The sequence below is a fragment of the Pristiophorus japonicus genome, chromosome 15 (genome assembly GCF_044704955.1).
Source record: "Pristiophorus japonicus isolate sPriJap1 chromosome 15, sPriJap1.hap1, whole genome shotgun sequence".
Taxonomy (NCBI): Eukaryota; Metazoa; Chordata; class Chondrichthyes; family Pristiophoridae; genus Pristiophorus; species Pristiophorus japonicus.
In genome coordinates this window covers 142,236,772-142,262,559 of record NC_091991.1, presented here as the reverse complement: position 1 = coordinate 142,262,559, position 25,788 = coordinate 142,236,772, and the positions used below count along the sequence as shown (strand labels likewise).

The 25,788-nt window shown below is 42.0% G+C and overlaps 1 protein-coding gene across 2 annotated transcripts in view; it reads left to right on the top strand.

The window, feature by feature from the left end:
- Positions 1 to 25,788, top strand: part of atf7ip2 (activating transcription factor 7 interacting protein 2) — a 152,815-nt gene that overhangs the window by 114,224 nt on the left and 12,803 nt on the right. For both annotated transcript variants that reach the window (XM_070901041.1, XM_070901042.1), the window contains exons 10-12: positions 2,517 to 2,596; positions 3,241 to 3,322; positions 22,772 to 22,939. In XM_070901041.1, coding sequence (XP_070757142.1) covers positions 2,517 to 2,596; positions 3,241 to 3,322; positions 22,772 to 22,939 — 330 coding nt within the window. The remainder of the gene's footprint in view (positions 1 to 2,516; positions 2,597 to 3,240; positions 3,323 to 22,771; positions 22,940 to 25,788) is intronic.

Genomic DNA, 25,788 nt, shown 5'->3' with positions numbered 1-25,788 from the left:
TTACTACTTTTGAGGTCCTACTTTTTAATTTAGCTCCTAGCTCCTTAAATTCTTTTCGTAGGACCTCATCCCTTTTTTTACCTATGTCGTTGGTACCAATGTGCACCACGACAACTGGCTGTTCTCCCTCCCATTTCAGAATGTCCTGCACCCGCTCCGAGACATCCTTGACCCTTGCACCAGGGAGGCAACATACCATCCTGGAGTCTCGGTTGCGTCCGCAGAAACGCCTATCTATTCCCCTCACCATCGAATCCCCTATCACTATCGCGCTCCCACTCTTTTTCCTGCCCTCCTTTGCAGCAGAGCCACCTACGGTGCCATGAACTTGGCTGCTGCTGCCCTCCCCTGATGAGTCATCCTCCCCAACAGTACTCAAAGCAGTGTATCTGTTTTGCAGGGGGATGACCACAGGGGACTCCTGCACTATCTTTCTTGCACTGCTCTTCCTGTTGGTCTTCCATTCCATATCTGGCTGTGGACCCTTCTCCTGCGGTAAGACCAACTCACTACACGTGATACTCACGTCATTCTCAGCATCGTGGATGCTCCAGAGTGAATCCACCTTCAGCTCCAATTCTGCAACGCGGACCGTCAAGAGCTCGAGGCGGATACACTTCCCACACACGTAGTCGTCAGGGACACCGGAAGTGTCCCCGAGTTCCCACATGGTACAGTGTGAATTGGTCACGTGCTTGCACTTTGTCAGACAACAGCTGTTGGAGAGAGGAACTTCAGTAAAGACAAAGCAACTTGCAACATAAAGACATTGATAAAATAGCATCCCCTTGTTCCTTGTAGATTAAAATAAATTTTTTACACCAAATATTTTTGTGTATTTAGTAGACGATGGAACAAGATTTAATTTAGCTAATTTAATACATTGTATGTAGTAGTGTCGCATGTTTAACATACCCTATAGGAAAAAGTCTGTCACACTTCATTAACAAATATGGTCATTTTGATCCATCAAAAATAGCTTATTTCCACTGATTTTTGAAGCAATTCATATTCCCAACTTGCCATCAGTAATGCCATAGGCAGTCCAATATTTGGAATGAAAAATTATTTTGGCTTAAGACACCACCAGAGATTTTTTATGTCAACAAACAAGATGCAGAGCACACTGAAGTTTTTTGAACGATAAGCGAGTCAAGGGTTATGGGGAGCGAGCAGGGAAGTGGAGTTGAGGCCAAGATCAGATCAACCATGATCTTATTGAATTGCAGAGCAGGCTTGAGGGGCCAAATGGCCTACTCCTGCTCCTATTTCTTATGTTCTTATATATAATATGGGTCTATTTAATGAAGACAGATCACATGATAGTATCCCTAAAAAAAAGTTTGTTCTCTGCAGCCTCAAAAGCATTCTGAATTTCTTGTGGGAAGCACATCTTGAAGATTTTTTTTTCCTGTTATTGGCTGTACTGCCTCATTATTCCTCTCCAAATAATTAAAGATCTCCATTCTGTCCTGCTTCAAAATTAATTCTTCATTCAGTGAGTAGCTGGTAATTTTGTCCTCGCTTGCTCCTTTCTGATTGATTTAAAGAAATAGTTCAGGATCAGTAGGTTTTTTTTTCAGGAAAGTTGTTGTTTCATAACTTGCTTCTCTGTCTTCATTGGGCTCTAAAAGTTGAATTTCTGAATGGGTTCTCCCTGTAAATTTGGTGGATGAACTGTGGAAATACTGGCGAAATGATGTTTACGCCATTTCTCTGAAGTTTCCACTGATCTTCCACCGAAGTTACGGCAGATAATCGAAAGAGCCAAGCAGAAATTCAGCCCCTAAGTTCGACCCTACTATTGTGGGAATTGATAGTCTGCTCATCATCCTCTACAGCCAAAGAAAGCCTAAGGTCAGCCACAGAACAAGGAGGTTCCAATGACGAGTTAAATTGTACATTTTAAATGTTTACTGGTAGCTAGAAAAAGAATGGGTGAATAAATCAATGACTTCAGAAGTTGCATCAATTGTTATTGAAGATGTATAATGTATTACAGTACAAGTAATATAAAACCAGTACCATATTAAAGGGGAGCCATAGGCTATTGTCCCATATCCCTAAATGTTATGCAGTGCTCCTGTTGTGAGTGACATCATTAAATTCAACTTAATTGATGACCATAATCTACTGTGCTTATTCTTGACATCAGTAGAATTTAATGATGATGTGAGGTAAGAAATTACTGTTGGTGATATTAGTGGATGTATACTTAACACGTTCAAATGACATTTGTGTGTCTACTATTTTAATGGAGACATTACCTGTTTATTTTAAATACTAAAAAAACAATGTCATGCAAAGCTCTCTGATGGGAGAGTCCTGCACAAAATATCTGCTCATCCAGCTATCCAGCAATTCCAAGCATAAAACAGTTAATGGCAATACAAATACGATATTTATGGGACATTTCAGTCAGCCATACTTATTTAATTAGACTATTAATGTAAAGCCCGCATAGACATTAGATGTTGTATTAGCTATCGATTTTATTTTATTTTCTATTACTACAGATAGTTCTTCAAAAACAACACAAAGGAATGAGGGGTCTCCTGATACTCTGATTTTACACCCTGATAGTAATGTAAGACAGGTAGGTCAGGAATGCTTCTTTGCATTGAATATTTTGGTTTAATTACATTAATTTCCCAGAGAGTTGCGCGTTAAGCACAATATGCTTTAATACAAATTATATAAATCATGTAATGAATTAAAAGCAGTATAAAAACACACCGCTTGGTAAAGGCTGTCTGGAAGCAGACATTTAGTGTAAGACTAAAGTATTACTGATATACTATTATGTTTAACCCAAATAAAGTAATGATACTTTAATTTTAAATACACTTATCTAAATAGAACAGTGTTATTGTAATTCCAAAATAAAATTATTCTGTTTACAATAATTAATTTGACAATCTTCTTATCCATGACCATGTCCTAGTGTAATAAAGTAGGTAATAGTTGCGCACCGAACTGTGTCCTATTCACTCCTTGATACCTTTTGAGGTGAGCAAAGAATTAAATTGATTCTTGTAATTAAATTGGTTATATAGGGTCACTCAACAAATACTGCATCAATTCTGTAGTCATCCCATTGTGTTCCAGAGCCCATAAACATTAGAAAATAAGTTGCTTATTACAAAAGCAGCAAAACATTGCTAAATCTAAGATGACTACAAATGCATCTCTTTAATGCATTTTGATTATCATGCAATACTTAGATGTTTTCTTTTTCAGGGGAGTAGTCTGACAAGCAGTCAAATAGTAATTGACCTCACAAAAGATGAACAGTGTATTAACAATCAAAGTAGGAAAAGAGGTACTGCTGTCTTGTTTTATGATTCAAAGCAATAAATGAAAATCACTTGCTTATTATGGGAATCTTGCCTTTTAAATTATTGGTGTATTTTAATGTGCAGCATGTATAATTAATAAAATAAATCAACAACCAGAAATGTGAATATTTAATGGTTATTCTGTTGTGCACAACCAATATAAAATACTAATCAATTACCTGTGGCATTGCTCACAGGGAATCAAGAGGAAGCATAGTCTTCACATGATGCTAGGTGGGAAGGCGGATGCCGCAGACAAAATTTATTGCCGTACATTCTGCCTAACTCTCTCCAACTCCTGTTCACCCATCACACCTGTACATTGGTTCCCAGTCCGGCAATGTGTCAATTTTTAAAACTCATCGTTGTGTGCAATGCCTCCTTGGCCTCACTCCTTCCTAGGTCTGTAGCCTCCTCGAGCCCAACTACTCTCTGAGATCTCTTGGCCTTGCGATGTTTTTACTATGTTTAAAGGTGCTTTATAAGTGCATGTTGTTGTAATAGTTTGATCTTGTATTGCTATTATTATTTGTGAACTTTCAAAACAAATGGCAATTTGCAAAGTAGAGAAATAGGCTTGGTCGGACCACAATTGCAGTACAAGCTGAGCAGCTGGAAGATGCTGAGCCGCTACAGCATTACTACTGGCCATGTGGTGTAGTTACAGAATTCCATAGGCAATTTCCATTATAAATGTGGACATAAACACTTATAATGGAAAAGTTGGCAACAGGAAGTAAGATTTTGTAGACAGGAAAATCACACAGACATAAGATATTTAGTATATAAACTAGTTTTAGCATATTTAAGAATGTATTAAAAATGATGGCTTAGATTTTCCACTTTCACAGAATTCGGGCACATCTCTGGCAGGGCAGGAATTCCGAACCTCGACAAGAATATACCTGTGACCCCAGCTGAACTACCAGCCTCAGAGTCATTTAAATATTAGAGGCTTCCCCATTCCCTACGAGTGCCAGGGAATCCTTGTATAGGATTAAATAGGATATACGGCACAGAAACAGGCCATTCGGCCCAACCAGTCCATGCCGGCGTTTATGCTCCACTCGAGCCTCCTCCCGTCTTTCCTCATCTAAATCTATCTGAATAACCCTCTATTCCCTTCTCCCTCATATGCTTGTCTAGCCTCCCTTTAACTATTTGCTTCAACCATTCCCTGTGGTAGCGAGTTCCACATTCTCATCAATCTTTGAGTAAAGAAGTTTCCTCTGAATTCCCTATTGGATTTCTTGGTGACTTTCTTATATTGATAGCCTCTAGTTATGCTCTTCCCCACAAGTGGAAAATAGGGGCCAGAAATTCCGGCCTCCCGAGTCCGTACACACTCTGTACGGACCCAGGACCTGGGCATCGCAAAAGCTGGTTTTCAGTGCACACTTGTCATGCGCTGAAAACCGGCTTTTCTGATCTGTCAAGCTGGAGCTTGACAGATCCTCCATACCTCGGGAGCGAGAACGTTTGCAAGGGCAAGATTGCGGTATTTACCAATATCTTGCCCAGCAAATGTCCTGAAAATTCATGCGCCTGATAAAAGCAAGCGCATAGCCTACTTTTACAGGCATAAGAGTTTTAAAACACACACAAACATTTTTAAATAAAATTATAAAAACACATTTTATTGTTTAAAAACCCTCCCCACTACAATAACTTTATTTTAAACTATAATTTAAAAAACGAAAAAAAACTGGAAAATATTTTTTGTAATACTTTAATTTAAATAACTAATTTAAATTATAAAAATATATGGTGTATTTTTTCTATTTTTAAAGTTTTGTGTGTTTGGGGGGATTTTTCATTCATAATAATGGGAACTCCAACTTACGGAGTTCCCATTATTATGAATGAGAACATACTTTACCTTGATTGGCTGCCCAGAGCCCTGAGATTGCAACTCTTAACCACGTCCTGACATGCATGCGCTGCAACGCGCAGTCAGTGGAGGCCTCAGGACCGGGAACTCGTGTGGGCGCAGCACATTCAGGTTGGTGCACATCTTTTTTAAGTTTTTCCCTCAATCGCCCACAGGAAGCAGCCGACCGGGATTTCTGGGCCATTCTCTCTCTGTCCATTCTATCAAAATCTTTCATAATTTTAAAGACCTCTATTAGGTAACCCCTCAGCCTTATTTTTTCAAGAGAAAAGAGACCCAACCTGTTCATCCTTTCCTAATATGTATACCCTCGCATTTCTGGTATCATCCTTGTAAATCTTCTCTGCACCCTCTTCTGTGCCTCGATATCCTTTTAATAATATTGCGACCAGAATTTTACGCAGTAATCCAAGTGTGGTCTAACCAAGGTTTGATACAGGTTTTGCATAACTTCCCTACTTTTCAATTCTCTACCTGTAGAAATAAACCCTAGTGCTTGGTTTGCTTCTTTTACGACCTTGTGAACCTAAGTCGCAACCTTTACCGATTTGTGTATTTGTACTCCGAGATCCCTTCATCTACCCCACCTAGACTCTCGTCCTCCAAGTAATGTGACCTCCATATTCTTCCTGTCAAAATGTAATGCCTCACATTTATCTGTATGAAATTTAATTTGCCAATTATATGCCCATTCTGCAAGTTTATTATTGCCTTCCTGTAATTTGTTGCAGCCCTCCTCAGTATTGACAAGTTGGTGTCATCTGCAAATTTAGAAATTGTGTTTTTGATTTCAAAATCTAAATCGTTAATATAAATTGCGAACAGCAGTGGTCCCAGCACTGATCCTTGTGGAACACCACTACCCACCTTTCGCCACTATAAATAGCTACTATTTACCCCTGCTCTGCTTTGGAGTATAAAAGCAGAGAAGTCCTGCTACAACTGTACAGGGTATTGGTGAGGCCACATCTGGAATACTGCGTAGAGTCTTGGTCTCCGTATTTAAAGAAGGATATATTTGCATGGAGGCTGTTCAGAGAAGGCTCACTAGGTTGAACCCGGAGATGAGGGGGCTGACTTATGTAGATAGGTTGAAAAAGTTGGGCCTATACACATTGGAATTCAGAAGAATGAGAGGTGATCTTATTGAAACTTGTAAGATAATGAGGGGGCTCGACAAGGGGGATGCAGAGAGGATATTTCTACTCATAGGGGAAACTAAAACTAGGGGACATTGGCTCAGAATAAGGGGCCGCCCATTTAAAACTGAGATGAGGAGGAATTTCTTCTATGGAATTCTCTGCCCCGGAGAGCTGGGTCATTGCATATATGTAAGGCGGAGATAGACAGATTTTTCAGTGATAAGGTGTTATAAATGTGGACTTGAATTTACCAGAGGGCTCAGCCCCTAGAGTCTCAAGGGATCCTATAATCCCTTGGGAGCACAGTTATTTAAGGAGGCTTCACAGGTTGGAGAGGCACACTTTACTTGGAGCTCAGTGTTCAGTCTGACTCTTTCTCCATACACAACAACTGGCCACTAGATACAGATAACGAACCCAAAGATGCAGAGAACAGTGGGCATCCTAGAGAAATTCTCGGAGGGAGATGATTGGGAAACTTTTGTGGAACCAATACTTCGTGGCCAACGAGCTAAATGGGGAAGAAAGCACTGCCAAACGAAGGGCGATCCTCCTCACCGTCTGTGGGGCACCAACGTATGGCCTCATGAAGAATCTGCTCACTCCAGCTAAACCCACGGAGAAATCGTACGACGATTTATGCACACTGGTCCGAGAGCATTTGAACCCGAAGGAAAGTGTTCTGATGGCGAGGTACCGATTCTACACCTACAAATGGTCTGAAGGCCAGGAAGTGGCGAGTTATGTCACCGAGCTAAGACGCCTTGTAGGACATTGCGAATTTGGAGCACATGCTCAGAGATTTTTTCGTACTTGGCATTGGCCACGAAACCATACTTCGCAAACCTTTGACTGTAGAGACCCCAACCTTGAGTAAGGCCATAGCGATAGCCCAGGCGTTCATTGCCACCAGTGACAATACGAAGCAAATCTCTCAGCACACAAGTGCTGCTACAAATACTGTGAACAAAGTGATGTTTTTGAATCGTAACGTACAGGGCAGGTCATACATACCTGCAGCTGCACATCCGCAGATGACTCAGAGTCCACCATCAAGGGTGATGAATGCAAGGCCATTAACACCTTGTTGGCGCTGCGGGGGTGATCATCGTTTCCATTCATGCTGATTCAAAGGATACATTTGCAAGGGCTGTGGAACAATGGGACACCTCCAACGAGTGTGCAGGCGAGCTACAAAGCCTGTTAAACCTGCAAACCACCGTGTTGCAGAGGAGGACAGATCCCAGGAGGATCACAACAAACCAGAGCCTCAGATAGAGGAGGCAGAGGTACATGGGGTGCACACATTCACCACGATTTGTCCCCGATAATGCAGAATGTTAAACTAAATGGACTCCTGGTGTCAATGGAGCTGGACACTGGCGCGAGCCAGTCCATCAAGGGCAAAAAGACTTTCGAAAGGTTCTGGTGCAACAAGGCCTCAAGGCCAGTCTTAACTCCAGTTCGCACGAAACTAAGAACTTACACGAAAGAACTGATTCCTATAATTGGCAGTGCTACCGTAAAGGTCTCCTACGATGGAGCGGTGCACAAGCTACCGCTCTGGATGGTACCGGGCAATGGTCCCACGCTGCTCGGCAAGATACGCTGGAACTGGGACAACGTCTGAGCGCTATCACCCGCTGACGACACTTCGTGTGCCCAGGTCTTAAACAAATTTCCTTCGCTGTTCGAACCAGGCATCGGGAAATTCCAAGGAGCAAAAGTGCAGATCCCACCTAATTCCAGGGGCACGACCCACCCATCAAGGCGAGAGCAGTACCGTACATGATGAGAGAAAGGGTGAAGATCGAGCTGGACCGGCTGCAAAGGGATGGCATCATTTCACCGATCGAGTTCAGCGAGTGGGCCAGTCCTTTTGTCCCAGTCCTCAAGGGAGACGGCACTGTCGGAATCTGGCGATTACAAAGTAACTATCAATCGTTTCTCCCTGCAGGACCAATACCCACTACCAAAGGCCGACGACCTCTTTGCAACACTTGCGGGAGGAAAGACGTTCACGAAGCTAGATCTAACTTCAGCCTACATGACGCAGAACTGGAGGAATCATCGAAGGCCCTCACCTGCATCAACACGCACAAAGGTCTTTTTGTTTATAACAGATGCCCATTTGGAATCCGACCAGCGGCGGCGATATTCCAGAGAAACGTGGAAAGTTTACTGAAGTCTATCCCGCACACCATGGTCTTCCAGGACGACATCTTGGTCACAGGTCGGAACACAGTCGAGCATCTGCAGAACCTGGAGGAGGTTCTTAGTCGACTCAACTGCGTGGGGCTCAAGTTAAAACGCTCGAAGTGCGTTTTCGTGGCGCCTGAAGTGGAGCTCTTGGGAAGGAGGATTGCGGCGGACGGCATCAGGCCCACCAACGCGAAGACGGAGGCAATCGAGAATGCACCGAGGCCACAGAACGTGACAGAGCTGCGGTCGTTTCTGGGACTCTTGAACTACTTTGGTAACCTCTTACCGGGTCTCAGCACACTGTTAGAACCACTACGTCTTACTACGAAAAGGGGGCGAATGGGTTTGGGGCAAAAGCCAAAAAAATGCCTTTGTAAAAGCAAGAAAATTGTTATGCTCTCAAACAAATTGCTTGTGTTGTATGATCCATGTAAGCGTTTGGTACGAGCATGTGATGCGTCGTCATATGGCGTCAGGTGTGTATTGCAACAAGCTAATGATTGTGGGAAACTGCAATCGGTTGCTTATGCATCGAGGAGTCTGTCTAAGGCTGAGAGAGCCTACAGCATGATTGAAAAAGAAGCATTAGCGTGTGTCTATGGGGTAAAGAAAATGCATCAATATCTGTTTGAGCTAAAATTCAAATTGGAAACTGACCATAGGCCACTTACATCCCTGTTTTCCGAGAGTAAAGGGATAAATACCAACGCATCGGCCCGCATCCAGAGATGGGCGCTCACATCCGCATACACCATCTGCCACAGGCCAGGCACAGTAAACTGCGCCGATGCTCTCAGTAGGCTGCCATTGCCCACCACGGGGGTGGAAATGGCGCAGCCCGCAGATCTAGCAATGATTATGGAAGCATTTGAGAGTGATCAATCACCTGTCACTGCCCAGCAGATCAAAACCTGGACAAGCTACGACCCCTTTTATCCCTAGTCAAAAGCTGTGTGCTTCACAGGAACTGGTCCAGTGTCCCAGTGGAAATGCAGGAAGAGATAAAGCCGTTCCAGTGGCGCAAAGATGAAATGTCTTACCTAGGTAGACTGCCTTCTGTGGGGCAATTGAGTAGTGGTCCCCAAGAAGGGCAGAGACACCTTCATCAATGACCTCCACAGTACCCACCCAGGCGTCGTAATGATGAAAGCGATAGCCAGATCCCACGCGTGGTGGCCCGGTATCGATGCGGACTTAGAGTCCTGCGTTCACAGATGTAGTACATGCTCACAGTTAAGCAATGTTCCCAGGGAGGCGCGCTAAGTTTATGGTCTTGGCCCTCCAAACCGTGGTCTAGGGTACACATTGACAATGCCAGGCCCGTTCTTGGGTGAAGTGTTCCTTGTGGCTGTAGACGCGTACTCCAAGTGGATTGAATGAGAGATAATGTCAGCTAGCACGTCCGCTGCCACTACTGAAAGCCTGCGGGCCATGTTTGCCACACACGGCTTATCTGATGTCCTGGTGAGCGACAATGGGCCATGTTTTACCAGTGCTGAGTTCAAAGAATTCATGACCCGTAACGGGATCAAACATGTCACATCTGCCCAGTTTATAGCAGCGTCCAATGGTCAGGCAGAGAGAGCAGTGCAAACCATCAAGCAAGGCTTAAAGGGGGTAACTGAAGGCTCACTGCAGACTCGCCTATCCAGAGTCCAGCTTAGCTACCGCACGAGACCCCACTCACTCACTGGGCTCCCACCTGCTGAACTGCTCATGAAAAGAGCACATAAGACAAGGCTCTTGTTAGTTCACCCTGATCTACATGAACAGGGTAGAGAGCAGGCGGCTTCAACAAAGTGCATACCATGATAGAGCAAATGTGTCACGCGAGATTGAAATCAATGATCCTGTATTTGTATTAAATTATGGACAAGGTCCCAAGTGACTTCCCGGCACTGTCGTGGCCTTAGAGGGGAGCAGGGTGTTTCGGGTCAAACTTTCAAATGGACTCATTCACCGCAAACGCTTGGACCAAATCAAACTCAGATTCACGGACTATCTTGAGCAATCCATCTTGGACCCTACCTTTTTTGATCCCCCAACATACACACCAGTGACAACCAGCACCACGGTTGACCACGAAGCAGAACCCATCATCCACAGCAGCCCTGCAGGGCCCAGCACAGCAGGCAGCCCTGCAAGGCCAGCTGCACAGCAGCCCAGCGAGGGCCCAACAAATTATTCAACAACACCAGCTTTCACACCGGGACGATCAACCAGGGCAAGAAGGGCCCCAGATCGACTCACATTGTAAATAGTTACACTATTGACTTTGGCGGGGGGAGTGTTGTTATATATGTGGAATTGTATTTACTCTGTACGACCACCAGAGGGTTCATCCCCTGGAGTCCCAAGGGATCCCATAATCCCTTGGGAGCACAGGTATTTAAGTTGGCTTCACAGGTTAGAGAGGCACTCTGGAGACCTGCAATAAAAGACTACGGTCACACTTTACTTTGAGCTCACAGTGTTCAGTCTGACTCTTTCTCCATACGCAACATAAAGGCTATGGGGAGCGGGCAGGGAAGTGGAGCTGAGTCGATGATCAGATCAGCCATGATCATTAAATGGCGGAGCAGGCTCGAATGGCAGTCCTGCTCCTTGTTCTTATGTTCTATCCCCCATCTTAAATATTGGTATTACATTAGCTATCTGCCAGCCCTCTGGCACTACATGTTTTTCTAACCAATTATTAAATATCTGTAGTAAGGCCTCTGCTATCTCTTCCCTAGATTCTTTTAAAATGTGTGGATGCAATCCATCTGGACCAAGGGTTTTATCCTCTTTGAGTTTGATTAGTTTATTTTATATATTCCCTCTTTATTTTAAATGTACTTATTTCATCATCCGATGTTATGTCCATCTGTTCTATCTCCTGGTAAATACAAAAGCAAAGTCATTATTTAATATTTATGCCATCTCTCTATCGTTACCTGTGTAATTATCCTGTCTATTCCTTAATAGCCCTATTCCCATCCCAAACTTCCTTTTTTTATTGATGTGCCTGTAAAATATTTTACTATTTTGTTTAATATTCCTTGATAATTTAATTTCATAGTTCCTCTTTGCCTTCCGAATTGTTTTTTTGACTTCTCTCCAAATCTTTTTGTCTTCTCCTTTATCATGCACTCCCCTATGTACTTACTGTATGCCTCTTTGTTTACCCTCAATTCTTCCCTTATGGCTTTAGTCATCCATGGAGTCTCATTGATATTTAGTTTGTTCTTTTAGCAGAAGATATTATTCCTGCACTCTGTTGAACACCGTTTTAAATGTTTCCCATTGCTGCTCTACATCGCTTTTTGCCAATATTGTTGCCCATTTTATTTCCCCAAGTTCTATTCTTAGGCCTTCAAAATCAGCTTTTCTCCAATCTTTTACCCTGATTTTCATCATACTTATGTCCTTCTCAGTTATCATCTTAAAGCGTATTTTATTATGGTCACTATTGCCTAGATGTTCCCCTACCTTTTATTTCTCTTGTCTGCTCCGGTTCATTCCCTATTACTAGATCCAATAGCGAATCCTCCCATGTTGGGCTTTTTACATATTGGTTTAGAAAGGAGTCATGTACACATTGTAGGAACTTCATTCTCTTATCCCCTTTACCTACCTCTTCTGTCCAATTAATATCAGGGTAGTTGAAATCTACCATGATTATTATTTTATCCTGCCAAATTGGGGACAGAATTTTGCTGCAGCAGACCTTGGAAAGCAATTTAAGAAAAAAAAATTAACTTATTTTTTAAGCCTCATTGTGAGAAAACATTGTACAGCCCTTACCATTCTCTCTGCTGACCTTAGAACGCAAGACACCTTGGCCTAAGAGGCATCCCTTGCACCTAGAGTTCAATCAACGCAACTTGCAATGTATTTCCCTCATTTGCATGTCATTTTTTAAATTCCCCCCCCCCCCCCTCACCACCACCACCATATATCACCATATATTTAGAACAGTTATGGAAAAGTACCAGGAACAATCAATGGTAAAGATGCTTAACAGGAGATGGGGGTAACTTCAGTGAGTTGAAAAGGGATTTGGCCAAGGTGGACTGGAATAAAAAATTGGTAGGCAAAACAATAATTAAACAACAGGAGGCCTTCAAAGAGGAGATGGTTCGGGTACAGAATAGACACATTCCTACTAGGGGGAAAGGAAGGGCATCCAAAACTAGAGTTCATTGGACGACAAAAGATATATAGAGATTAAAATAGGACAGAAAAAGTAGGCCTATGACCAATATAGACAACCAAGCTGAATATTGAAAGTACAGAGGCAATCTTAAAAAGGGAATAAGAGGCACAAATAGAGTATGTGAATAGATTAGCGTCTAATATAAAAGGGAACACAGAAATCTTTTAGCGGCAATAATCCGGGACAAAATTAATTGGACTTTGGAAAAATATGTTTTAATAAATCAAAGTCAGCATGGATTTGTTAAAGGCAAATTAAGTTTGATCAACTTTATCGAGATCTTTGAAGTAACTAAGATGGTAGATCATAGACAGTCCCTTGGAATCGAGGAAGACTTGCTTCCACTCTTAACATGAGTACTTAGGTGGCTGTCCAATACAAGAACCATAGTCTCTGTCACAGGTGGGGCAAATAGTCGTTGAGGGAAGGAGTGGGTGGGACTGGTTTACCGCACGCTCTTTCCGCTGTCTGCGCTTGATTTCTGCACACTCTCGGCGACGAGACTCAAGGTGCTCAGCGCCCTCCCGGATGCGCTTTCTCCACTTAGGGCGGTCTGTGGCCAGGTGTCAGTGGGGATATTGCACTTTATCAGGGAGGCTTTGAGGGTGTCCTTGTAATGTTTCCGCTGCCCACCTTTGGCTCGTTGGCCGTGAAGGAGTTCCGAGTATAGCGCTTGCTCTGGGAGTCTCGTGTCTGGCATGTGAACTATGTGGCCTGCCCAGCGGAGCTGATCAAGTGTGGTCAGTGCTTCAATGCTGGGGATGTTGGTCTGGTCGAGGACGCTAATGTTGGTGCGGAGACGTTGGTGATATTTCTCCAGTGACTTGAGGTGTCTACTGTACATGGTCCATGTTTCTGAGCCATAAAGGAGGGCGGGTATTACTACAGCCCTGTAGACCATGAGCTTGGTGGCAGTTTTGAGGGCCTGGTTGTACAGTTGTATGGACTTGCAAAAGGTGTTTCTCAATGTGTCACATAATAGACTCGTTAGTAAAATTGAAGCCCATGTGATTAAAGGGACAGTGCCAGTGTGGATATGAAATTGGCTAAGGGACAGAAAGCAGAGAGTAGTGGTGAATGGTTATTTTTCAGACTGGAGGGAAGTTTATAGTGGTGTTCCCCAGGGGTCAGTATTAGGACCACTGCCCTTTTAAATATATTAATGACCTGGACTTGGGTATACAAGGCAAAATGTAAAAGTTTGATGACATAAAACTTGGAAATGTAGTAAACAATGACGAGGATAGTAACAGACATCAGGAAGACATGGACATTCTGGTGAAATGGGCAGACACATTGCAGATGAAATTTAACGCAGAGAAGTGCGAGTGATACATTTTGGTAGGAAGAATGAGGAGAGGCAGTATAAACTAAATGATACAATTTTAAAGGGGGTTCAGCAACAGAGAGACCAGGGGTGTATGAACACAAATCTTTGAAGATGGCAAGACAAGTTTTTTTTTAAGCATATGATATCCTTGGCTTTATTATTAGAGGCATAGAGTACAAAAGAAAAAGTTATACTACACCTTTATAAAACATTGGTTGGGTTCAGCTGAGGAATTGTGTTCAATTCTGGACACCACACATTAGATGCCAAGGCCTTGGAGAGGGTGCAGAAGAGATTTACTAGAATGGTACCATAGATGAGGGTCTTCAGTTATGTGGCAAGGCTGCAGAAGCTAAGTGGGTGGGCAAAAATTTGGCAGATGGAGTATAATGATGGCAAGTGTGAGATCATGCACTTTGGCAGAAAAAAATCAAAGAGCAAGTTATTATTTAAATGGAGAAAGATTGCAAAGTGCTGCAGTACAGCGGGACCTGGGGGTACTTGTGGACGAAACACAAAAGGATAGAATGCAGGTACAGCAAGTTATCAGGAAGGCCAATGGAATCTTGGCCTTTATTGCAAAGGGGATGGAGTATAAAAGCAGGGAAGTCTTGCCACAGCTATACAGAGTATTGGTGAGGCCACACTTGGAATACTGTGTGCAGTTTTGGTTTCCATATTTACAAAAGGACATACTTGCTTTGGAGGCAGTTCAGAGAAGGTTCACTCCGTTGATTCCGGAGATGAGGGGGTTGACTTATGAGGAAAGGTTAAGTAGGTTGGGCCTCAACTCATTGGAATTCAGAAGAATGAGACGTGATCTTATCGAAATGTATAAGATTGAGGGGGCTTGACAAGGTGGATGCAGAAAGGATGTTTCCACTGATGGGGGAGACTAGAACTAGAGGGCATGATCTTAGACTAAGGGGCTGCCCATTTAGAACTGAGATGAGGAGAAATTTCTTCTCTCTGAGGGTTGTAAATCTGTGGAATTCGCTGCCTCAGAGAGCTGTGGAAGCTTGGACATTGAATAAATTTAAGACAGAAATAGACAGTTTCTTAAACGATAAGGGGAGCGGGCAGGGCAGTGGAGCTGAGTCCATGATCAAATCAGCCATGATCTTATTGAATGGCGGAACAGACTCAAGGGGCCCTATGGCCTACTCCTATTTCTTATATAAGCTGGGGTTATTCTATTTGGAGCAGAGATGGTTAAGTGGAGATTTGACCGAGGTGTTCAACATCATGAATGAGTTTGATAGAGTAAATAAGAAGAAACTGTTTCCAGTGGCAGAATGGTCAGTAACCAGAGGACACAGATTTAAGGTGATTGGTAAAAGAACTACAAGCGACATGAGGAAACATTTTTTTTTACACAGATCTGGAATGCACTGCCTGAAAGTGTGGTGAAAGCAGATTCAGTAGTAATTTTCAAAAGGGAATTGAATAAATACTTGAAGGGTTTGCAGGGCTATGGAGGAAGTGTGGAGGAGTGGGACTAGTTGAATAACTCTATCGACACAATGAGCTGAATGGCCTCGTTCTGTGCTGTATCATTCTATGATTTATATGGGTGGGTGTACTGAATAGTGCAGGAGGCAAAATGCAGCAGAGAGCACCCCTCAGCATTTTCTTTTCCCACTTGCCCCAAATCTGCTGAAAAATCAGTGAGCAGCTGCTGCACCTGGTAGGTGGCACACTACAGACATCAAACTTTTTATAGATGGAAAATAATTGAGTGCTTTTAAACTGCAACCAGAAACTGAAACTCATTATAATCTGCAAAAATTCCCAGATCAAATAACAAGTAAAAGCTGGGTGACCTCAGGCTTTGTCACTTATTGGAATTAGACTTTTTTGCCTTAAAGCTAAAGGCCAAATTAAACACAGATCCACCTTTGCACCAGAATATTACATTATGCATTACATAGTTTAATACACGAGTCATTATAAAATCACAGAATAATACAACACCCTCACTAAGGTATTCACATCCTTCCTAAAGTGCGGTGCCCGGAATTGGACACAATACTCCGGTTGAGGTCAGACCAGTGTTTTATAAAGGTTCATTATAACCTCCTTGCTTTTGTACTCTATGCCTCTATTTATGAAGCCCAGGATCCCATATGCTTTTTTAAACCACTTTCTCAACCTGCCCTGCCACCTTCAACAATTTGTGCACATATACCCTCAGGCCTCTCTGTTAATTTACGCCCTTTAGAATTGTTCTCTTTAGTTTACATTGCCTCTCTTGTTCTTCCTACGAAAATGTATCATTTCGCACTTTTCTGTGTTAAATTTCATCTGCCACTTGTCCGCCCATTCCACCAACCTGTCTATGTCTTCTTGAAGTCTATTACTATCCTCATCATTGTTCCCTATACTTCCAAGTTTTGTGTCATCTGCAAATTTTGAAATTGTACCCTGTATACCCAAGACCAAGTCATTAATAGATATCAAGAAAAGCAATAGTCCTATTGCCAACCCCTGGGGAACACCACTGTGTTCCTTCCTCCAGTCTGATAAACAACCGTTCACCACTACTCTCTGTTTCCTGTCACTTAGCCAATTTCATATCCATGCTGCCACAGTCCTTTTTATTCCATGGGCTTCAACTTTGCTGGCAAGCTTATTATGTGGTATTTTATCAAACACCTTTTGGAAGTCCATGTGCACCACATCAACCGTATTCCCCTTATCAACCTTCTCTGTTACCTCATCAACAAACTTAATCAAGTTGGTTAAACACGATTTGTTTTTAACAAATCCGTGCTGGCTTTCCTGAGTTAATCCATACTTGTCCAAGTGACTGTTAATTTTGTCCTGGATTATCGTTTCTAAAAGCTTCCCCACTACCAAGATTAAACTGTAGTGGCTAGGTTTATCCTTGCACTCTTTTTTGAACAATGGTGTAACATTTGCAGTTCTCCTCCAGTCCTCTGGCACCACCCCGTATCTAAGGAGGATTGGAAAATTATGGCCCATGACTCTATAAATAACTGATGGGAGAGTAGGAGTGCAGTTGTGAAATACTAACCACAAACATAGGTTGAATGTGAAAATACAAAAGGATAATGGAGAGTCAAAAATAAGCGTGATGGACTGGAAAAGTTTAGTAATCTGGCCCAAATCAACTGAGTAGAAAACTAGCAAAAAGATGATAGATCACCAGTGGCGAACCCTATAAAGCAAATAGCGATAGATAAAAAGATAGAGTTCTGAAGATAACCAAAGAGATTAAAACTAAACTGAAACTTAAAAGAGCCATGATGCAACTAGGGAAAGCCATTCTAAAGAAAATCATGAGGAATGTAGAAACTGTAGAGGTATGGTGTAAAGGGTGATAGACATGTTAATGGGGAATATGAAAAGAGGCTAGCAGATAAAATGAAAGGAAATAGTAAATGTTTTTATAAGTATATTAAAAGTAAAAGAGTCATGAGAGAAAATAGGGCCTCTCCGATGAAGTTGTCATCTAGCTGTGGAAGATGAAAGTATAATAGAGATCTTAAATAACTATTTTGCGCTAGTTTTCAAATAATGGTGAAAATGAGAATGTAGATTTATCAGGAATGTGAAGCAATTGTTATAAATAACTGTAGAAAAGGTATTGATTCTGATGGCAGCACCCCAGGCTTTTGAAGGTAGGCAGAGAAGACATAGTGGAGGCTCTGACCACGGTTTTTCAATCTTCAGATATGCAAATTGTGCCAAACAAACATCCAGATGAGCGCTGTAGCACCCCTGTAGGAAGTTTACAATAGGCCGCAAGTATTTATAAACATAATCACCTCAGGTTCTGTTCATGACTTGATACAAAAAGGCAGATGGTGAGGAATTTATAGATGAAGAAATTAATCTTCAATTGCACATGTAATGGGAAATTGCTTTTTTTACAAAGCCGCACATCATTCAACAACACAGAAATGTATTAATACAGAAGTGTAATATAAACAGACAACACACAATTGTGAAGACACTTGGAAAAACCGGCACAATGCATACCAATTTCTATCTTTTTGTCACTTGCTTGCATCTATAATGTATGTAAATGTCTATATAACACAATACCTGTAAGTGTCACAGTTACTATAACAATTTCCCCATCATACTTTGCTATTTCTCCAATTCACAGTGAGGAACCCTGATAAAACTATAAAAGAAAGCATTTCTATAGCACCTTTCACGACCTCAGGATTTGACACAGCGCTTTTCAGCCAATTAAGTACTTTTGAAATGTAGTCACTGTTGTAATGTACACAAACCACTTTTTAATACAAATTTCCAGCATTTATTTATTTTTATCATCAAAATGAAAGTTTTTCATTCCGTTTAACCCTGCCATTACTTATTGTAAATTATTGTCTCATTTGTAAGTGAGAAATTAATATTTAGGGTAGAATTTAATCTTGGGCCTCATTATTTTAGCGCGAGCAGCTGACACCTGTTGTGCCTCCACAAGTAGTGCACGCATAAAGGGTCACTAATGTAGCCCAAAGTTAAGTCACAGGGGTGGGGGCAAGTGGTGGTTGGTGTGGGCTACAGTAGAGGGGCCCGTTGTGACTAATTTGGAGCAGGGGGAACTTTCTTAAATTAGTTTAGTTAGAGTCTGCTGAAGAATCATGAGCGGGGGGAGAGTCCCTAAACATGCCCTGCTCGTCAGAGACAAACTTTGTAAAGGGATCTTTCAACAGGTGTTCGGCCTTAAATTAACATATGCAAGGGGGTTAACACACGTTTTAGGTAGGATAGACCCAACAAATTTAACAATGGGATGGGGCGTAGGCCGCCCCACAGCTAAATGGGTCAGTGTTACACACATCTAACGCTCTCAAAATCAGGACAATGCATACCAATTTCCACCCCTTTGCATCTTGCTTGCATCTATAATCAGCAATTTTATTCCATTTGATATAGAAGAAACTAACTCTAAGTTTTAACATTTAAAATCCATTCCAAAAAGATTAAACTTAAAAGTTAGTTTCTTTTTGGAATGGATTTTAAATTTGGAGCTTTCAACAGGTTATTCATTGAACACCACAGAAATAAATAAAAGCAATATTATTACTCTTCAAATCTCAGTTGTTTGTACGTGAAGACAGGCCATTTTAAAATCACCAGTGAGAAGTTGAGCTAGCTTGGGAGATTGGTTGATGGTCTTTACAGCTGGTTAAGAATAACATTTTAATCTTATCACTCAGTAAAATCCAGTCCTTGGTGTCTTGTACACTAAAGTATCTGTTATCAGTGAGACCCTAAAATGATATTTAAGCTGTGATAGCGCAATGAAGTACATAAGAAATAGGAGCAGGAGTAAGCCATTTGGCCCCTCGAGCCTGCACCACCATTCAATAAGATCGTGGCTGATCTGATCTTGCCCCCAACTCCACTTTCCTACCTGCTCCCTGTAACCCTTGACTCCCCACACGTTCAAAAATCTGTCTATCTCTACTTTAAATATATTCAATGACCCAGCCTCAACAGCTCTCTGGGGTAGAGAATTCCAAAGATTCACGACCCTCTGAAAGAGAAGATTCCGCCTCATCACCGTTTTAAATGTGCAACCCCTTATTCTGAAAATATGCCCCCTAGTTCTAGATTTTCCCATAGGGAGAAATATCCTCTCTGCACCTACCCTGTCCATCCCCCTCAGAATCTTTTCAATAAGATCACCTCTCATTCTTCTAAACTCCAATGAGTATAGGCCCAACCTGCTCAACCTTTCTTCATAAGACAACCCCTTCATTTCAGGAATCAACCTAGTGAACCTTCTCTGAACTGCCTCCAATGCAAGTATATCCCTCCTTAAATCATCATCCTCATCATCATAGGCAGTCCCTCAGAATCGAGAAAGACTTGCTTCCATTCCTGAAGTGAGTTCTTTTGTGGCTGAACAGTCCAATACAAGAGCCACAGACTCTGTCACAGGTGGGACAGATAGTCGTTGAGGGAAGGGGTGGGTGGGACTGGTTTGCCGCACATTCTTTCCACTGCCTGTGCTTGATTTCTGCATGCTCTCGGCATTGAGACACGAGGTGCTCAGCGCCCTCTCTGATGCACTTCCTCCACTTAGGGCGGTCTTGGGCCAGGGACACCCAGGTGTCAGTGGGGATGTCGCATTTTATCAGGGAGGCTTTGAGGGTGTCTTTGTAGCGTTTCCGCTGCCCACCTTTGCCTCGTTTGTCGTGAAGAGGCTCCTAGTAGAGTACTTGCTTTGGGAGTCTCGTGAGTGGCATGCAAACTTTGTTGCCTGCCCAGCGGAGCTGATCGAATGTGGTCAGTGCTTAAATGTTGGGGATGTTAGCCTTGACGAGGACACTGATGTTGGTGCGCCTGTCCTCCCAGGGGATTTGTAGGATCTTGCGGAGACATCGTTGGCGATATTTCTCCAGCAACTTGAGGTATCTGCTGTACATGGTCCATGACTCTGAGCCATACAGGAGGGCAGGTATTACTACAGCCCTGTAGACCATGAGCTTGGTGGCAGTTTTCTTAAATAAGGAGACCAAAACTGTATGCAATACTCCAGGTGTGGTCTCGCCAACAGTTGTAGCAAGATTTCCCTACTTTTATACTCCATCCCTCTTGCAATAAAGGCCAACATTCCATTTGCTTTCCTAATTACTTGCTGTACCTGCATGCTAACTTTTTGTGTTTTGTGTACAAGGACCCCCAGATCCCTCTGTACCGCAATATTTTGTAGTCTCTCTCCATTTAAATAATAATGTGCTTTTTTATTCTTCCCACCAAAGTGGATAACCTCACATTTTCCCACATTATAATCCATCTGCCAAATTTTTGCCTAATTATTTAACCTATCTATATACCTTTGCAGATTCTTTGTGTCCTCTTCACAACTTGCTTTCCCAGCTACCTTTGTATCATCAGCAAATTTAGCTACATTGCACTCAGTCCCTTCATCCAAGTCATTACTATAGATTGTAAATAGTTGAGGCCCCAGAACTGATCCGTATGGCAGCCCACTAGTTACAGTTTGCCAACCTGAAAATGACCCATTTATCCCGACTCTCTGTTTTCTGTCAGTTAGCCAATCCTCCTTCCATGCTAATATATTACCCCCAACCCTGTGAGCTCTTGTGCAGTAACCTTTTATGTGGCACCTTATCGAATGCCTTCTGGAAATCCAAATACACTACATCTACTGATTCCCCTTTATCCACCCTGCTCGTTACATCCTCAAATACCTCGAGCAAATTTGTCAAACATGATTTCTCTTTCATAAAACCATGCTGACTCTGCTTGACTGTATTATGATTTTTTAAATGTCCTGCTACTATTTCTTTAATAATGGACTCCAGCATTTTCCCAATGACAGATGTTAGGCTAACTGGTCTATAGTTTCCTGCTATCTGTCTCCTTTCTTTCTTGAATCGGGGCGTTACATTTGCGGTTTTCCAATCTGCCAGGACCTCTCCAGAATCCAGGGCATTTTGGTAGATTACAACCAATGCAGCCACTTCTTTTAAGACCCTAGGATTCAGGCCATCAGGTCATAAGGACTTATCCACCTTTAGTCCCATTAGTTTGCCTAGTACTTTTTCTCTTCTGATCGTGATTGTTTTAAGTCCCCCTCTCCCTCCCTCCCTATAGCCCCTTGATTATCTATTATTATTGGGATGTTTTTAGTGTCTTCTATCATGAAGACCGATACAAAATATGTTCAAAGTCTCTGCTATTTCCCTGTTTCCCATTATTAATTCCCCAGTCTCATCCTCTAAATGACCAATGTTTACTTCAGCTACTCTCTTCCTTTTTATATACCTGTAGAAGCTTTTACTGTCTGTTTTTACACTTCTTGCTAGCTTACTCTCGCACTCTATCTTCTCTCTCTTTATTATTTTATTAGTCGTCTTTTGCTGGTTTCTAAATATTTCCCAATCCACTGGCCTACCACTGGTCTTTGCAACATTGTATGCCTTTGTTTTCAATTTGATACCATCCTTAACTTCCTTAGTTAGCCAAGGATGATTCATTCTTCTGAGTCTTTCTTTCTCACTGGAATATATCTTTGCTGAGAGTTATGAAATATCTTCTTAAATGGCTTTTTTACCATCTTACCCTTTAATCTATTTTCCCTGTCCGCTTTAGCCAACTCTGTCTTCATACCTTTGTAATTGCCTTTATTTAAGTTCAGGACACTAGTTTGAGACCTAAGTTTCTTACTCTCAAACTGAATTTGAAATTCTAACATGCTATGATCACTCTTCCCTAGAGGATCCCTTACTATGAGATCATTAATTAATCCTATCTCATTACACATTACCAGATCTAAAATAGTCTGCTCCGTGGTTGGTTCCACAATGTATTGTTCTAAGAAACCATCCCGAATACACTCTATGAACTCGTCCTCAAGGCTACCTTTGCCAATTTGATTTGTCCAATCTATATGAAGATTGAAATCACCCATGATTATTGCCGTACCTTTCTTACAAGCCGCCATTATTTCTTGATTTATACTCTGTCCTACAGTCTTGTTATGGGGCCTACAGAGGACATCGTGACTAATTCAAAAAAGAAAGTTTACATGTTACTAAAATGTTTGAGAATGCATGTTTTAAGTTATTCGCAGTTAATTCCTGACTGTAAACTATATTGCTGATTTATTTTCTTAATTCATTAATATTTTCATGATCATGTTCTCTTTCTCAGAATCCCAGATCCAGACCACCGCTACTAGTACAGACTCATCAGACGATGAGATTGATTTCTACTCTGTACAAATGTCACTTGTTTCTGAAACTCAGCCAGCCAAGGCACAAATCAATGCAGCTACTGTACAACTATCACAGACTGAGATTGTGCAGATAATTTCAATCGGTAGGTGAATCTTTGATTTATGACACTGCTATATGGAAACAATTAGTGTGGCATGACCTCACACTGACAAAGTGGCAGCACAAAGCAATTCCAATCCAATTTTTGTTGAGTACAAAGACTTTATTTGCTTTCCTAACTGAAGACATAACAAGTGTTATAAACTTAATACATCAGCACTGTAATTTAAAAAAACATCTCTACTTGTGATGCTGACTATAACTCACTCATGAGTTATCTAGCCAAACTCTATTTGGAGATGTGTGTCTAAATGTAGTGGTTAAATAAAGTCTAGCTTTTCTTAATTTGTTAGGTGTTCAATTAATTAATTAATTATTCATTTTCTGGTTTGAAATAGTAGTTCGTAGAAAGAAAGTGAGCAAAAGTAAGAATTTTCTAATGTTTCCACCATTTAAACTGTAGACAAGTAGCCACACATATTGCTATGCAATATTAACATATGTGTTGATATGAAATTTCTATTGTCTAATATTTTAACAAAGGCATTAACCTGTTATTTTTAAAAAAGGTTAAAGTTTTCATTAAAATAGAAGACAAATGTATTTTATACAAATGCATTAATATGATATTGCAGCACATATTTCCAACCCCTTAAAACATTTTGGAACCATTGTTGCATGATGTAAAATTGCATAATTAAATATGTGCAGTACAGAGTATGTGATGCAACTTTGCTGTGGTCATACAATACACCCTTTAACACTGAGCCAAGCAATGTATTTTCTGCATCAAAACTTCCCCATTTCTTTGGCTGCACAGCTCCTGATGAGCTGAGTGCCCATAGAACAGATCCTGGGATCCGCCACTCTCTTCACGAAAGAATTTCTCTGCTTAAACTTAAGTTGCCATATATCTGAAACTTGCATTTTGATTGCTGTTTTGGTTTGCTAAACTGAATTCTGTCCATTATAGTTAGTGTAGAAAGAAAAGGGAGAACTGACAGAGGCTGATGCACAGCCAGGTAGAGTGGAGTATGAAGGAGTGATTGACATGGATTTCAGTCGAAAGAAGCTTTTGAACCTTTACATGAACAGATTTGTGGTCTTCTGTATACTACATTGGCCCCAGATCAAAACAATACCAAAATGTCCCCTGCATTCATTACCATTGCTACGTATTAGCCCCTAACAAAAATATTAATATGACCATTCTATCCAAAAAAATCCACAACCATTCCAACAAAGGTACAAGCAGTTTATTTCCTTACTCCATGTGTTGGTTCATCAATACTTACCTGATGTTAGTGTAGTTGTATTCATCTCACTGGGAGGAGCAAGTGTGGTAGCAGACTGCTGCTCCTCAATGGAGACCTCATAACCAACCAATGCTGAATGCCTCATTTCTGCTAGGATATTGGATGACCCTGACACTACTGCTAGTATCTCAGCATTTGTGCTGGCTGACTGGCTGCTCTTGCTCTCCAACTGCCTCTTCTGCATTTCTCTGAGAAGGCTGGTTGACGGGAACAATGTGCCATCACCTTGAGAAGTCAAGCCTTCATATATTCCTCTTCCTGCTGTTGGCTGTTCCTTGCAAATCACCAGGGATTTGTGTGGGACAGACTCATGGCTGTCAGTAAATAAGATAAAGCCTGCCATTAAGTTCCTCTCAAGCCAATCCTCTGGCTTCTTTAAACCAGAAGTAAGAGCCTCCTGTAACTTGGAGTCCAAGCTCTCAACAACAGCAGACAGCATTGGTCAGCAAAACTGATTCAGTGATTTGACATTTTTTCCTTGGGGGCTCCCCAATTGAGGCCCCAAAGTTGTCACTCTCTCCATTGCTACTCTGTAGGTTCCCAAAAAGACTCTGACATCCATGTAGCATGTGTGAGAGAAGCATTGCAGAATTCTGTGCCATTCTTATGATTTTAAAGGACAGCTCCTGCTGATTAATCAGTGCAGCCCAGAATGCAGCTTTGCTAAGGTATCCATGGGTCCCATAGTAGCTAACCCTCTGGCCCTCGCCCGTATTTTCTCCTGTTGTTGCTCATCTGCTGCCACCACCTCTGCTTGTACCTCCTTGCCTGTGCTTGATTCTTCACCAGGTCTTCCAACTCCCTCTAGGGGATTTTTCTTTGGTATTGCAGGGTCTGGAGTGCCTGATGGGATGTCTCTGCTTCCTCTCCTCCCTCATGGCAGCATCCTCATCTTGGCAGAGCCCCACACAAAGAAAAGGGAATATGTGTTAGCAGAGGGTATGAAGCTAATGTCTGTGCACAAAGTAACAAGAGCCAAATGATTTTGTGTCACAGAGGGGCCAATGTGGCAAGCTGTTGATCACTGGGCTGAATTTTAATCTTGCAGTTGAGATGCGTGTGGGGCGGGCCGTGGATCACGCCGGGAACCCGGAGGTCAGAGAGGGGCGTTTTGCAATAGCTTTGTAACAAAGCCACTGCAATTGAATCAGACTTCCGGGTTTCTCGACCAATTAACTGAAGCAGGTTCAATGACGTCACGGATAGCATGACTTCGGCTGAGATATTTAAAGGAGCAATGGACAGATGTCACTTGAAGGCTGGTGGAGATGGAAGCCTGATTGTCACAGAGCAGATTTGTTCCCGGGAGCACACATTGGTAAAAACATGAAGAATGCATAGTCAAAGGCAGAAAGGGCCCCCAGGTTTAGTGATACCTCCTTGGAGGTATTTCTCCAAGGAATGAGGGCCTACAGGGACATCCTGTACCCTGCGGATTTGGAGGAAAAAACCAGCATCAATGACCAAGACTGCATGGCTCGAAATAGGAGAAGAAGTGAGCAGCAGGAGTGTTGTGCCAAGGACATGGACCCAGTGCAGAAAGTGGTTTAATGATTTCAAAAGGTGAGTACAATGC